Raw genomic sequence first — 13972 nt, forward strand, 5'->3', positions numbered from 1 at the left:
TATATAGATTCAATAAGTAGATAATTTCTCTTATGTAAATTATATTACTCGTGGTGCTTAATCACCTCTCAATTTCTACTGGCTTAATATAGCAATCACAACCAAATATTTCTAGCTCTTATAATACTGAGATTTCTTTCAACACCTCTAATATTGGCAGAGTCAGGAATTAGAATGCCATACATAATTGGGTAGAACAGAGGCAGTGCCAATGAAGAAGGATTTGCAGGCAGCTGGCTGGCTTGGGCACCAAGCAATCAGAAAGGAGGCATGCTCCTGTGCGGAAACAGAGACCCCCAGGTCCTCTGGGCCAACAAGAGGCGATCCAAGAAAACTAGGTAACACAGCTGGGGAGGTAAGAGGTTCCCACCAGTCAGTCCCTGCACTGCATCAACAGAGCAGGGCAGTCCCAGTGATGGACGTGACCTGGGAACACAGAGCAGCCCCCAGAATGAATTCAAGCAGGACATGTCTCAGTTCAGGGCAGGATTGTCAGCCCCGCCCACACCCCCACTAGACCAGGAGCTCCACAATAGCAGGGAGTTTTGTTGTTCACTGCTGAATCTCTAGCTCCTAGGATGGCAATTGACCCAAAGTAAGTACTCAACACATAGTTACCAGATAAACAAATGAGTCCTTCTACCCATCTACTTGTTCTTGTATTTGACATTCACTGTAGTGGAAACATGTTGGATGTCTGCTCTGAGATCTCTTCCCTCAAAAAGGGTGGGCCTTCGAAAGCCCTATTCACCACCAACCACAGCTGACTGTAGCAGGTGGACGCCTTGGTTGTGAGATTAGAATCAGATTCTTGGAATAGGATTCAGCAGTGCCACTCAGACATGTTGGTGGCAGAATGGTGAGGTGCCAACCCCAGAAGGGTAGACGTTCCCTCCTGCATCGCCTGGACCCAGCTGCACAAGGACAGTGACTGTATCTGTTTATCTGTGACTGTATCTCCAGCTTCTAGTAAAGTGTCTGGTACGAGGTAGAACCTCCATAAACATTTGCTGAGAGATGAAGGCATGATCGTACAGAGAGAAAGAATGGGAGATGCAGAAAAACACAGATTAAGTCAATAATTAATAAATAGCAAGGTGAAAATAATGACTCTGAAAGGAATCTTGCTTTAAGAATCTTTAAGCCTCAAAAGATGACTAAAGCAAGAGATCTGAATAAAATTTATTTAAATATTAAGTACATAATCCTAAACCTTTTTTAAAACTAAGACTATCATATTTCAGTAGTAGCCATCTTTTACTACATTTCAAATTTGTATTCTCTCATTTCTTAAGAAGGAAGGCAGGGGTATTGACACAGACATATCACTGCAAACTTAAGAAAATATTAAGCATCCATACCCTCAGTGTTCATTAACTTACTGGTTAGTTAAAAAAATAGCGGGGGAGATGGAATTTTCAGTTGCATTGGACAAACGAAAATGATTCATGTGGTCATGCAAGGTAGTCCACGGCTAGATGATACTACAGACTTAAACTCTGGTTCTGTACAATATCACAGTGTTAAACAAGATATCACAGTGATACGTTATTCAAGGAAGTTTTAAAAAACATTCATTTTTCTGTTTTATTTCCATTTGTATAAGTTTTTAAAAATGTAAGCATGTGATAGTTTGCAGGATCCTGCTACAACCCAAACTCCCATTTCTATTTATAAATATTATCGTCTCTTTATATTACTTACATTTTGTAACAAAAGAGATATTGGTTTAAATTTTTTAAAAAAAACAAAAAACAACTCTGGAGGCCCAGGTCTGAGCTCTGCCCTCACCTTCACCCTCCCCCAGGTGGGCGGGGCAAGCCTCCCTGACCAGGTGGGTGCTCAGGGGAGGTCAACCACCTTCAGGGACAGTCAGCAATCCAGAAGCTGCTGCACCATGAGTGTCTCTGTGCTGAGCCCCACCAGAGCCCTGGGCGGTGTCTCTGGGCTCCTGCAGGTGGTCTCCCTGCTCGCCCTGGTTCTGCTTCTACTCAAGGCAGCACAGCTCTACCTGCACAGACAGTGGCTGCTCAAAGCCCTCCAGCAGTTCCCGTCTCCTCCTTCCCACTGGCTCTATGGGCACATGCAGGAGGTAGGATGGAGTGGGACGGGGGAGTGGGAGGGCAGGGAGGGCCGGGGCTCTCAGACCATGGTCCTGGTCAGCAAGCCCATGGGACAAAGCCTTGTTGTGGGACGAGCACGTGGCCTCACAAAAGGACCCAGCTTACCTCTCAGGTCTTGGCTCCTCATCCCAGTCCGGGGAGCTCCCTCCCTCCCAGGACCCTGTGCTGGTGTCCTCAGGTCTGTCAGACACTCCTTCCTTAGTTGGATCTGCAGGCTGTCCTAGCAGCCCTGCACTTTGAGGACAGTGGCTGTTCCTTCCTGAGTCTCCCCCGTCTCCAGGCTGAGCAGCTTCAGCTGTTCTCACAGAACAGTCTTCTAGATGCTTCCCTGCCCCATCCCTCAATCCCATCCTCTCTGCCTGGCCCTGAGCTTGCCTGGGAGCACAGACATCAGTCTGATGGATGCTGCCCTGTGGGCTCACTTCCGTGGAGATGATAGACAGGAATCTAGGAAGGTGTCAGGTGACAGGAAAAGAGACCCACCTGCTGGGTGGGGGGTTACGTCAGCTGTAGGGACAAAGTGGCTCGGTTTGTTAAGACTGAGGAATTTTCCAGTCTCCTGATTTCAGTGCTTAAACCCTGACAAGTTGCTGGCATGCATGAGCGAGGTTCCCAGGATGGTGCCAGGTAAGGAGAACTGATGTTTGAGTTGCACCATCCACAGGGTGACGTCGCCCGCCTGGTGTCCTCCCTCACTGGACTATGAGCTCTTGGGACCGAGCGTGACATCCCCCTCACCCCCAGCGCCCTGCACGGAGCCTGCGCGGAGGGATGTCAGCCCAATGTGTGGAGGGACAGGAAGGAGGGCAGGAGCAGCTCGCAGGCTGGGGAGGGGCAGCACCGGCCCACCCAGCCCTGGCAGCGCTAGCCTGTGCGGCGGGGGGCTCAGAGCAAAGTCAGGGGCCACGTGGAGAGGGGCTCATCAAGGGTTTGTGGACTGAACAAACGTTGGGAGAAAATCAGGGGTTGCGGAGAGCTGAGGCCTCCCTCTCTCTGCAGCGTGATTAGAGTAGAGTGGAGCCAAAGACGGGACCCGGAAACAGCCCGAGCCCCACGTGGGCTGGCCCAGTACCTCTCTCCCCTCTCCTTCCTAACCTCCTGCACCCCAGGTTACTCAGCGTCCTCCCCGCCTGCCTGGGCATTCTGGCCTCTGGGACTCTGCTCCCATGTGCCCTCTACCTGGAATGATCTTGTCCCTCATATGTCTGTCTACCAAGGCCCAACCCCAAGCCACCTCCTCCAAGATGTCTTTCCGGGTCTCCCAGGAGCAGAGGGGCAACCCTTTTTCCCTTGGCTGTCCTTCTCATAAGGCAGTGCTAACCGGATTCAGCTAGTTTTGTTGCAGTCTCATAGTTGTGAGCTCCTTCCGGGAGAGCTCGTCTCTGGTTCATCTTTGTAACCTGAAAGCATCTTGGTAAATGATGACTCGATGAATGAGCACGTGCATGACGAAGAGCTTTCTAACGTCCAGGTCTGAGTTAGGGCCCCTTCCCCAAAGCTTCCCCAGAGGCTTGGTCTTCCCTCCATCACACATTCATGAGCCCCTACGGTTGTCATGTCCTCAATCTCGCTGTCTCCTCCTGGAGGCTCCAAACAGACAAGCATCTACAGCCGCATCCTAATTCAGTGCCTTAAACCAGTGCCTGGCACATAGTAAGTGCTCAGTAGATACGGGCTCAGTAAAGGAACCCGTCCTCCAGTAGGCAAGTTGCCTCAGAGCTGGTGAGTCCTGATGGTAGAAGGATGCAGGCAGAGATTGGATACCAAAGTGGCGGAGGGTTGCTTTGAGTTACACAGAAGCCATTGAATTAAAGACAAGGTGACTGCATGGAACATGCCTAGGACCAAATGTCGACGAGAAATCCAGAGGTGATAAAACGAAGCTGAATCTCCAAAGTTGAGTAGAGGCAGTTGCTCTGTGGCAAAGAAGAGGGGCACACCAGGTAGAGGAAAGAACCTGGGCAGAGGCCTAGAAGTGTGAGCAGGTGGGGCCAGTGCAAGGACCACTGGCAGCAGCATCTTTGGAGGCAGAGCAATGGGTCCTGTGGACTCGCCAGCCCGGCAGGAGGCAAGAATAGAGAGGGTAAAGCCAGAAAGCAAGGGCCTTTGTGGTCCACACTGAGGAGTTTCAAGAGATTCCTCTAGGCGGTGGAAAGTGCACACAAGTTTCTGGACACTGGTAAATGAAAATTAGATAAAATAATCCACATATCAAAACCTTAGTTCAATACCATTTTCATATAGCCATCCAGAATCTGTGTACACACTCAATATGTAAAATAATATGATACACATACAATTTAGTATATAATTTTTCTCACTTATCCATATACATCCGACACTCTTTCAAATTAACAAATATTTATATGTATGCTGGGATACTATTGAAAATATATAACAACCAGTATGGCAAAATGAAATTAATATATAAATTTAATTTTTATAATATAATCTATTTTATTCTCTAAATAAACAAAATTATATGACAAAACTACTTACCAAGTGATACGAATTAGCATAAATTGCTCATGCAAATGTTGCACGAATGACTTCAAAAGTTTTGTACACCAGGGAGCCAATCCCTGATAGAAGTTTCTGTAGATAGCTTGTAGTGGTGGTCCAGGGCTCTACCTGACAAGGGGACAGAATCTGGTCTTAGGACAAAGCTGGACAGCCAGCAAGGTCTGGATCAGAGCCCAGGTCATAAGAAATAGTTCCAAACTCCTAGTTCTGCTGATCGATTAAGAACGATCTCCCTGTACCCATCCTGCCCTTCACCCCCACTCCAGCACTGGAACACAGACAAGGGTTTTATTGATTTATCTTTCCCTTGGTGACAGTTCCAAGAGGAGACCGAGCTGCGACCCCTACTGAAAAGGGTAGAGAAATACCCAAGTGCCTGTGCTCGTTGGCTGTGGGGGACGAAAGCCCTAGTGTTGGTCTATGACCCTGACTACATGAAGGTGGTCCTGGGGAGATCAGGTGAGAGGGAAACCCACATCCCAGCAGGAGAAAATCTTCCCTCTTGGGTACATGCCCCTGGATCTGTGAAATTCCAGAAGAAACTGGCACTTCAGCCATCAACACCTGACTCCCTACCAGCCATCCTTGCAGCCCACAAACCAGACTAAGGCCAACATTATTCACTTATAGTGAATGCATAAACACCTGGGTGGGGCTGACTTCTCTTTTCTGTCTTACTTTCTTTCTTGTTTTAACCCAATTGAGATGATCCCACGTCCGGAAGACAATTCCCTGTCCACACTGATTTAGGTTAGGCACCTCTCACTGTTGCCTGTCCTGGGTCATGAAATGGCCAAACCACCACAAACTGTAGGAAAACCACAGGCTTCTGTCTTACTCTGTGGCACTGAGCAGAGCCTATCTTTCTTGCCGATTCACCATCTTAGTCCTGTGGGTGTTCTGCTGCTGGGACACGGAGTCTGCCTTCCTGGGCCCACAGTGACCATCAGGACAGAGAGAGTCAGGGATGGGAAGCGAGAGGGAGGTGGCTTGAGACAGACTGCCAGCTGACAAGCATCAGGAATGGAAGGTACCACAGCTGCTCTGGGGGCTGCCTGTCTTGTTTGGTGTCCTCCACTTTCCTTCCTTACCTTTCAGACCCAAAGTCTCATGATTCCTACAGATTGCTGATTCCCTGGATTGGTAAGTACATTTAAATACAACTGCAGTCCACCCACCAGTTAGGTTTACCAAGAGTTACCTCTTTGGTTAATGGAGAACAACAGGTGCCAGGCACCCTGTCACCACCTCGTCTCTCAGTCAAGCCTCATTTCTCTCCTTCCAGTAAAACTCTCACCCTTTGTAATGGTGCTGACAGCCCTCCTGAAGCTCAGCCTCTTCTTCATCACTTCTCAGTCCTCTGCGATATTCTCAGCCTATTAATTCTTCTATCAACTGCACCCCTACTCTTTTTCAGCCTCTGTCTCACAGCTGTCATAATCACATCCTATGGACCATCCATTTTGGAAATTCACATTCCTGAACTGTACTGGCCTTTCCTACCTTTGCCCATGATATGTCTTTTCCTGACACCCTTGGTTCTTCCCAAGTTGTGCCCAGTCATCCCTCTGGTCCAGTCTCTCCGACCCACACACACACCCATCTGTGGCCCAGGGAATGGTTTGCTCGTGTTGGAGGGGCAGACGTGGTTCCAGCACCGGCGGATGCTGACCCCAGCCTTCCACTATGACATCCTGAAGCCCTACGTAGGTCTCATGGCCGACTCTGTCCGAGTGATGCTGGTGAGTCCATCCCTCATCGCCTGGACCCACTCATATCCAGCACAGCTGACAAAGTCCATTCTCAGACCCTTGTGTCCCTCAGATGTCCATCAGACACAGCCCTCAGAATGATGCATTCAGAAAGTACTCTGAGACAGTGCTCACCCAAACTGGATGGGACAGAGGGGTACCCCAGCACCAGCTTGTATCTGAGGCAAAGGAAAGCAGGGCCATGGTGTATTCAGGGTCCACTCTCCTCTCATCTCCACATCTTCAACACAAAGGAAAGAGCAAGGGTCATTCCCCTGGGCAGCAGTGCAAACTGCCCCTGGCTGCCCTGGACAATGGCAGCATCAGTGGCAGAGTGGACATCGCAGGATGTCACTCAGATAGGCTTTGGCATGGAGTCCAGGGCCTCTGCATGGAATTGAGCCGCTCATGGGAGGAAATGAGGCCAGGTCTACACTCAGAGAGCTGGGTCTTCACAAGCATCACCGCCTATCCGGACTGGGTACCACCCGGTCTCAGCTAACATTGAATGAATAAAAGGAATTGAAGTACCTCATGCCCCTTCCTAGGAGCCCCAATAGAGCCCCATAAGCTTTTCCTTGCCTTGAAATATTTGCATACTAGTGTTGGACATCACCTGTCCGGTTCCAATCTCAGGACACAAAAGACACCACGTTTGTTCCCTGAGAAACTATGCTTTCTGGCCTCCCACAAGGTGGTTATCATCAAAAATTTTTCCTAAAATTTGGAAGTAATACAGAATATTATGAGAGAACATGATTAATTATATAATAAAAGATTCTGAGAAAATAGGCGTCACATTACACGTGTGTGATACATTACACGTGTGTGATACATTACACGTGTGTGATTGCTAAAACACATCTGCTTAGAAAGTGAGGAAATCTCATCCAAAGATTTAGAGAGAAGGAGAGAGAGCCTGGCCTTGTCAGCACAGGCCTTCTGGGGGAGCAGAGCAGGGTCAATGTCCCCCTCCCACCACAGGACAAGTGGGAGGAGCTCGTCAGCCTGGACTCACATCTGGAGGTCCTTGGACACGTCTCCTTGATGGCCCTGGACACCATCATGAAGTGCGCCTTCAGCCACCAGGGCAGCATCCAGACAGACAGGTCAGTGACAACCTTTCAATGGCAGGATCCTTGTTCTCACCAGCTGGGGAGGACTTACCTGAGAGGCAGTTAGGGCAGCGTGGATGCTTATCAGCACAAAAAGCAACATTCTGCACAGAGCCATGGACCAGCGTCAAATTCCACCCAGACCAACCTTGACTCAGTCACAGGTCCCTGATTCCTACACAGGGAGAAGCCTGGCTGCTCAGGCCACTTGTAAAGGACTGAGGGTCTCCCGGCCTGTAAGGCAGAAATGACAAAGCCTCAGTGCTGCCTGTCCCCACTGACTGAGGAATCCCTACCCGGAGCCCCACTCCGTCTCCAGGTCAGAGGCTCCCTCCACTCCAGTCTCCTCTGCATCCTCTCCCTTCAGGAAAATCCAGTCCTACATCCAGGCCATCAGGGACCTCAGCAATCTGAGTTTTTCCCGGGTGAGGAATCTCTTCTACCAGAACGACATCATCTACAGGCTGACCCCTGAAGGCCGCTGGAGCCACCGGGCCTGCCAGCTCACCCATCAACACACAGGTTCTTCTGATTCTTCTGGGCTGCTCCCGCCCACCCACCCCCATCATGCACATGTGAAAGGGCCTGGCCTTGACCCCTCAGACAGAGCCCAGACTCCTGCTTCCCTTTCAGGAGCTGGCACACACCCACGCTGGGTACTTCCCTGGTGCAGGGGGTGGGAACCGAGACGTCAGGGTGTCAGGTGAGGTGCAGGGAGATACGTGTGTCACCACGTTGGTGACGGTGGAATGAGACCCCCTCCCAGCAGCATTCAGGCAGAGCCTCCACAGGCTGTGCTATTGAGGGGATTCCCGACCTGGATCAGACGATGCTAGAGCTCTCTGCCCTGACATGTGCACCCATTCCCACCCTCGTCCTCATCCACCTGGTACCCAGATTGGGCCTGAGGGGCAGATAGGGGTACGGTGGGTGGTGCATCTGAGCCCCCAGGAGCCCTCAGCTCTGTTTGGGAACCACTGTTCTGGGACAGATGCAGTGATCAAGCTGAGGAAAGCTCACCTGCAGAAGGAGGGAGAGCTGGAGAAGGTGAGGAGCAAGAGGCACTTGGATTTCCTGGACATCCTCCTCTTTGCCAGAGTGAGTGTGGGCAGGAGAGGCCTGAGGCTTTGCCCAGAAGCACAGAGGAAGGGCAAACCCTGCACTCTCCCTGCCTCCGCAGATGGAGAATGGGAGCAGCTTGTCTGACGTGGACCTCCGTGCCGAAGTGGACACGTTCATGTTCGAGGGTCACGACACCACAGCCACTGGCATCTCCTGGACCCTCTATGCTCTGGCCTCCCACCCTGAGCATCAGCAGAGGTGCCGGGAAGAGATCCAGAGCCTCCTGGGGGATGGCGCCTCCATCACCTGGTGAGTGCCCAGCAGATGGGGGAACCTTGTCCCTCAGCTAGTGGAGAACCCCTGATTGTCTGGCTCTGCCGCTCTCAAATGGGCTTCCTTTCAGGGACCACCTGGAACAGATGCCCTACACCACCATGTGCATCAAGGAGGCACTACGACTCTATCCACCAGTGCCATTCATTTTCAGAGATCTGAGCAAGCCCATCACCTTCCCTGATGGACGCTCCTTACCTGCAGGTATGAGCTTCACCACACCCACTAAACTAAGCACTCTGCAAGACCACATGGGAGATCAGAAATACACATGTGCTTTCCCAGCTCTGGGATGCTCTGACTCATTTCTACCTTAAGATAATTAAGGTTTGCTCTGTAGTTTGGACAAGTTTTGTAAAATGCTTGACATAGAACTTGAACACAGCAAAAGCTCAATAAACAAATGCTAGCCCCTGAAGGTGGTCTTGTAATAGAGCCTGAAAATTCTAATTCCTTGAGACATCAAGGCTTAAGAGAGAAGCAGGTGGAGATGTGGTTCTTTCCATAAGGGGTCTGTGTAAATGAGGGAGCTCAGGGAATCCATTGTCATGGGTCAGATGGTCCAGTCTCTGAGGAGCCCTCAGGTGGATGGTAGAAAGCAGCTGATGAACAGGTCTGAGAGCCCTGCCATTGTTAGAGGCCACCCACTGGCTCACCTCCCAGTGGGTCTGAATCCCAGCCCTGCCACCTCCTAACTGTGGGATTATGGTCACATCCCTTAATCTCTCAGAAGCTTAGGTGAGTCATCTGCACATGGGGATAGGAGTGCCTTCCTTGAGGCCTGCCATGAGGATTAAATGAGTTAATGCACATTCCCCAAGGGCTCATGATGGCACTTGATAAATGAGAGTTGTCACTTGAGTTGCCCCTAAATGTAAGCCTCCAATTCTTTTCCTTCTCAGTTCTGGGCATGGTTACCTACTCCTAATCTGTGCTCCTGTGCTTCGTCACCTCCAGCCCACCTCTCTTGCAATAGCATCATTTCATTCAGAGTGATGGAAGGTGGCTCTCATGGTGGCTCCCAGACCTTTTGTGCCAGCACATTGCCCCTGTTGCCACGGGTACCATCAGTCTTCCTTCTCTCCTCCCTGCCCCACAGGAATCCCACTCTCCCTCTCCTTTTATGGGCTTCACCACAACCCGAAGGTGTGGCCGAACCCAGAGGTATGATGGCCATGGGAGGAGGGGATGGGACGCTCTCTCCAGACCAACACCTCCCCTGCTCCCCCTCGGGGATTCTTGTCCCCTGGTGGATTGGTGCAAGGAGTTTGACCCCACCTGCCCTGGCCCTGGTGCTCTCTCTGCAGGTGTTTGACCCATCCCGGTTTGCACCAGGTTCTTCTCAACACAGCCATGCTTTCCTGCCCTTCTCAGGAGGATCCAGGTGAGGCCTTCTGTACCTGGGGCATCTGGGTGTCATGGTGCTACCTGATGTGTGTGACTGTCTACATTCATGTGTGGTGTATGCAGTTATGTCCCTGTATGTTGGCATTTTGGGAAGGAGGCGTGTGTCCCCATATACATGAAGGCCTTCAGGGCACGCCACAGAGACCTTGACCTCCTGACTTCCACAACGACCAGCCACATTTCCATGGCTGTGGCCACTCCAAAGTATTCCAGGGTTTTCCTCACTTTAGGAGTATGAATTTTCAGCTTTAGAATTTTCCATGAAAGGTAAACTTCAGATGTTTGCTTTCCACAATTATTAGTCATCTTTAAAGATGGTTTTCTCTCTTCACACATTCCTAGTCCAGCCCACTGCCTTTTCTACTTAATTCACCAATCCACCTCTCACTGTATCAGCAGTCGTGTTTGCATGGATTTAGATTTCCAGCTGCTTTTCTTGTCCTGAGGCTTCAAACCATGTATGTGATCGCTTACAGTTGCCGTTTGAAGAAAGTTACATAGCCATGTGTGTCTTCTCTATTTCTGTAGTCAAACCCAACAGTTGTGACTGCATATTCATATAAACATGACACCTTTTCTGGTTGCCAAAATTCTATATAGGTAGCGGGGACTATATACCATAATCCCAGAATCTACAGAGTTTAACTTTGGCAAAAAAGGATGAAATTGAAGGCAATCAAGTGCTTTTGAGAGAAAACTCACTATTTTGTGTTTGACATATGCATTTGAGAAGTTCCTGCCGTGTAAAATATAAAGCACACATGAAATAGCTGTTAAGCTGGATGATACACTCCAAAATGACTGCTATGAAAATTTCTACGGCTACAGATCCCCCTCGAAATAGTAACTTCCATAACTTTGGAACTACTTAGTAATCCAAGTTTTTTCTGAGTCTATAATTCTGTGAAATTTTCAGTTGGTGAATCAACCTACACAGAACAGGCTTGACGCAACACGTTCCCAGAATTTGCTCTAGGATTTGGACTGTGCCAGGGTCCTGTTCTTCCTTGTAGACATTGGCTGCAGGTCATGCGGCTGCCACTAGAGGACAGGGGGTACCTGGCAACTCAATTCCTAGGTCAGAATTAATATTTAATTTTACTCCAGCCCTTTTTTTTTCAATTCAATTAACTTTGTTCAAATAGAAAGCTATTTATTAAGCCGGCCTCTGTGTGCCAAGTCATATATTACAAGATGGGAACACAGAGAAGAAAGGAACTTTCCTTGCTCCAAGAGTTGACAGTCAAGAAACAACTACCGCTATTCAAGACAGACATGCAATGTTTTCATAGTGTAGTGGTCAGTACGTTTGCCTTACAAGACAGACATCATGCATTCATCCACTCTTTCACTCATTCATTCATTCACTGAGCAGATTGTGGAATGTTCCATGTTTCTGGCACTCTCCTGGTCACGGAACGGTGATGTGTCCTTGAGTTAACACTAAAGCTGCTTGGGGATGTGGGAGAAAGAGATGCAGGCGGCAGAGGCGGGAGGCCAGGCGGTCACTAGACTGAGTCTTGAGCAGGTGGCCGGCAGAGGCGGGGGGAGGGGACCTCAACAGGAGCTGAGTGAGGAAGAGGAGCCGGACAGGTGTGAGGTGAGTGAGGAGCAGCCCAGAGAGGGCTGTGACGCCAGCTGCGGCCCTGCGACGTGTCCTCCCTGTGATGGAGGGCACAGCAGGCCCCGAGCTGCCGGGGCTTCAGTAGAGAGAGGGGAGGCAAGGAGACTGAAAAGGCCAGTGAGGAGCCCACGGGATGGGAGGAGGGGCCTTGCTGGAGTGGAATAGGAAGGCTCCAGGGGCGGGTTGACTGAGGGGCTGAGGGGAGACAGGAGGCCGGAGCATTAACTGGGAAGCAAGTGGTCCAGCAGGTTGAGGGTCGCTAACCCGTGGCCCCTCCAGGAAGCCTCCCTGTTGCCATCCTGACTTCCTTACACAACTCTGTCCTGTCCTGTCTGGCGACTGGGGCCCCTGCTTGTCTGCCATGGGTGGTGAGGGCCCGAGAGTATGCCCACACCCCCCTACAGTGCCCTGGCCTGGCCTGAAACCAGAAACTGCCTGTGGACGAGTGAACAGAGTACTAATTCACATGTACTGATTCACGTGACTTGACCCTGCGGCTTAGAGCGCCGACCCTCCCCAGCAGGACTTGCTCCTGCTGAGAGCAGAAGTAGGAGTTAGGAGCTAGTCCTGGAGAGAGGTGGGCTTTGTAAAGGTCAGGGGGAGAGGGTGGACCGAGGCTTGGGCGGCACGTTCAGTGTGACCCGTAAGGAAGGGATCGGGGCTGGGCCACGTGGAGGAGAGCCCTGAATGCCCTGTGCCCGGCAGGGGTTAGAAGCCTCTGCTCACTTCCTTCTCCCTCCCTGACCCAGGAACTGCATCGGGAAGCAGTTTGCCATGAATGAGATGAAGGTGGCCGTGGCCCTGACCTTGCTTCGCTTTGAGCTGGCACCCGATCCCTCCAGGGTCCCTGTTCCCATTCCAAAAGTTGTGTTGAAGCCCAAGAATGGGATCCACTTGCAGCTCAGGAAGCTCCTATAATCCTTGTTGGGGACAAGGACGAGCTCTGAGGGCCCCTGCCTACCATCCTGTCTCGCTGTCACTCTCTCCTGTCCTTGCCTCTGTGCCCACTTCCTGCTTCTATCTGCCCACCTGCCGGCCTACCTCATCTCCTGCCTCCTGCCCATCAGACGTTCTGCCCTTCTCCTCTCACCTTTCTCCAGGCTCCCTATCTGCTTATCTCTCCATCTGTCTCTGACCCACCTGTGTCTCTGACTGTCCACCTAAACCCTGATCGCCTGCCCTCCTCCAGTCTGTCTACTCTCTCCTTGTCTTTCGGCCCTTCTGCCTGCCTGTCTGTCCCTGAATTCACTTCCTTTTGCTGCTAAAACAATTGACCACAGCCTTAGGGACTTCGAACAACACAGTTATTCTCTGACAGCTCTGGAGTCAGAAGCCAGAAGTGGGTTTCCCTGGGCACAGCCAAGATGTTGGCAAGGTCCCCTGTGCAGGGATCTAGGAGAGGATCCCTCTCTTTGCCTTTTCCCACATCTAGAGCTGCAATCCTTGCATTCCTTGGCTCCTGGGCCCTCCTCCATATTCAAATCCAGCAGCTTCTTCAAATGTTCCCCTGCTTCTGTCTTCACATCGCCTTCTCTTTCATAAGGCCCTTTGTGATTACACGGGCCCACTCAGATAAAACAGGCTTGCTCTGAGTTCCGGGGATTAGGACACGGACACCCTGGGCAGCCGTTACTGTAGCTGCTAAGTCCTGTGTGACTACCATCGCCTTGGGCCCCCGATCACTCCCGTGTGTTATGGGTCTGCCCGTTTGTCACTCACCTGGCTTCCCCTCTTTCCCACTCCCTGGATAAATTCACAGTGTCACATGGAGTGTGTGTGTCTTCTCTCGAAAGGAGCTGGATGGAATGGAAGCGCGAGAGAAGGGGAGGGATGGCAGAGGAGACGAGGAGAGGACAGAACCCCTGGTCTGTGGGCCCAGAACCCCAGCAGGACAAGCATGTCCCAGCGCCCCTGCAGCCTCACACTCTGTTGTCCCTCACGGCCCACAACCCGCCTGTCACCTGAGGCTCCCACGGCAGCTGAGTCAGGAGAAAGGGCTCGTCTCCAAAAGCTCAGAGGGAAGAAGCTCACCCT

At 51.0% G+C, this 13972-nt stretch overlaps 1 protein-coding gene across 2 annotated transcripts; it reads left to right on the forward strand.

The window, feature by feature from the left end:
* Positions 1–1876: 1876 nt before the first annotated feature.
* LOC133088610 (taurochenodeoxycholic 6 alpha-hydroxylase-like) lies at positions 1877–13697 on the forward strand. Of its 2 annotated transcripts, XM_061186622.1 has the most exons (12): positions 1877–2092; positions 4964–5105; positions 5745–5789; positions 6261–6388; positions 7382–7506; positions 7880–8034; positions 8504–8610; positions 8693–8883; positions 8978–9111; positions 10007–10071; positions 10215–10291; positions 12688–13697. In XM_061186622.1, the coding sequence occupies exons 1-12, from the start codon at positions 1898–1900 to the stop codon at positions 12854–12856; spliced, it is 1533 nt and encodes a 510-aa protein (XP_061042605.1). In that variant the 5' UTR covers positions 1877–1897; the 3' UTR covers positions 12857–13697. The 2 variants fall into 2 exon arrangements, with proteins under 2 accessions (XP_061042605.1, XP_061042606.1); XM_061186623.1 differs by lacking the exons at positions 10007–10071; positions 12688–13697 and having other exon boundaries at positions 10215–10274.
* Positions 13698–13972: the final 275 nt, after the last annotated feature.

This window comes from Eubalaena glacialis, chromosome 3, assembly GCF_028564815.1.
Source record: "Eubalaena glacialis isolate mEubGla1 chromosome 3, mEubGla1.1.hap2.+ XY, whole genome shotgun sequence".
Taxonomy (NCBI): Eukaryota; Metazoa; Chordata; class Mammalia; order Artiodactyla; family Balaenidae; genus Eubalaena; species Eubalaena glacialis.

Excerpts from the sequence above, each read along its gene's own strand:
- LOC133088610 (XM_061186622.1), top strand. The coding sequence starts at position 1,898 with ATGAGTGTCTCTGTGCTGAGCCCCACCAGAGCCCTGGGCGGTGTCTCT. Across the intron at positions 10,072-10,214 it reads AGGTGTGGCCGAACCCAGAG|GTGTTTGACCCATCCCGGTT; the intron begins GTATGATGGCCA and ends CTCTCTCTGCAG. Across the intron at positions 10,292-12,687 it reads CCCTTCTCAGGAGGATCCAG|GAACTGCATCGGGAAGCAGT; the intron begins GTGAGGCCTTCT and ends TCCCTGACCCAG.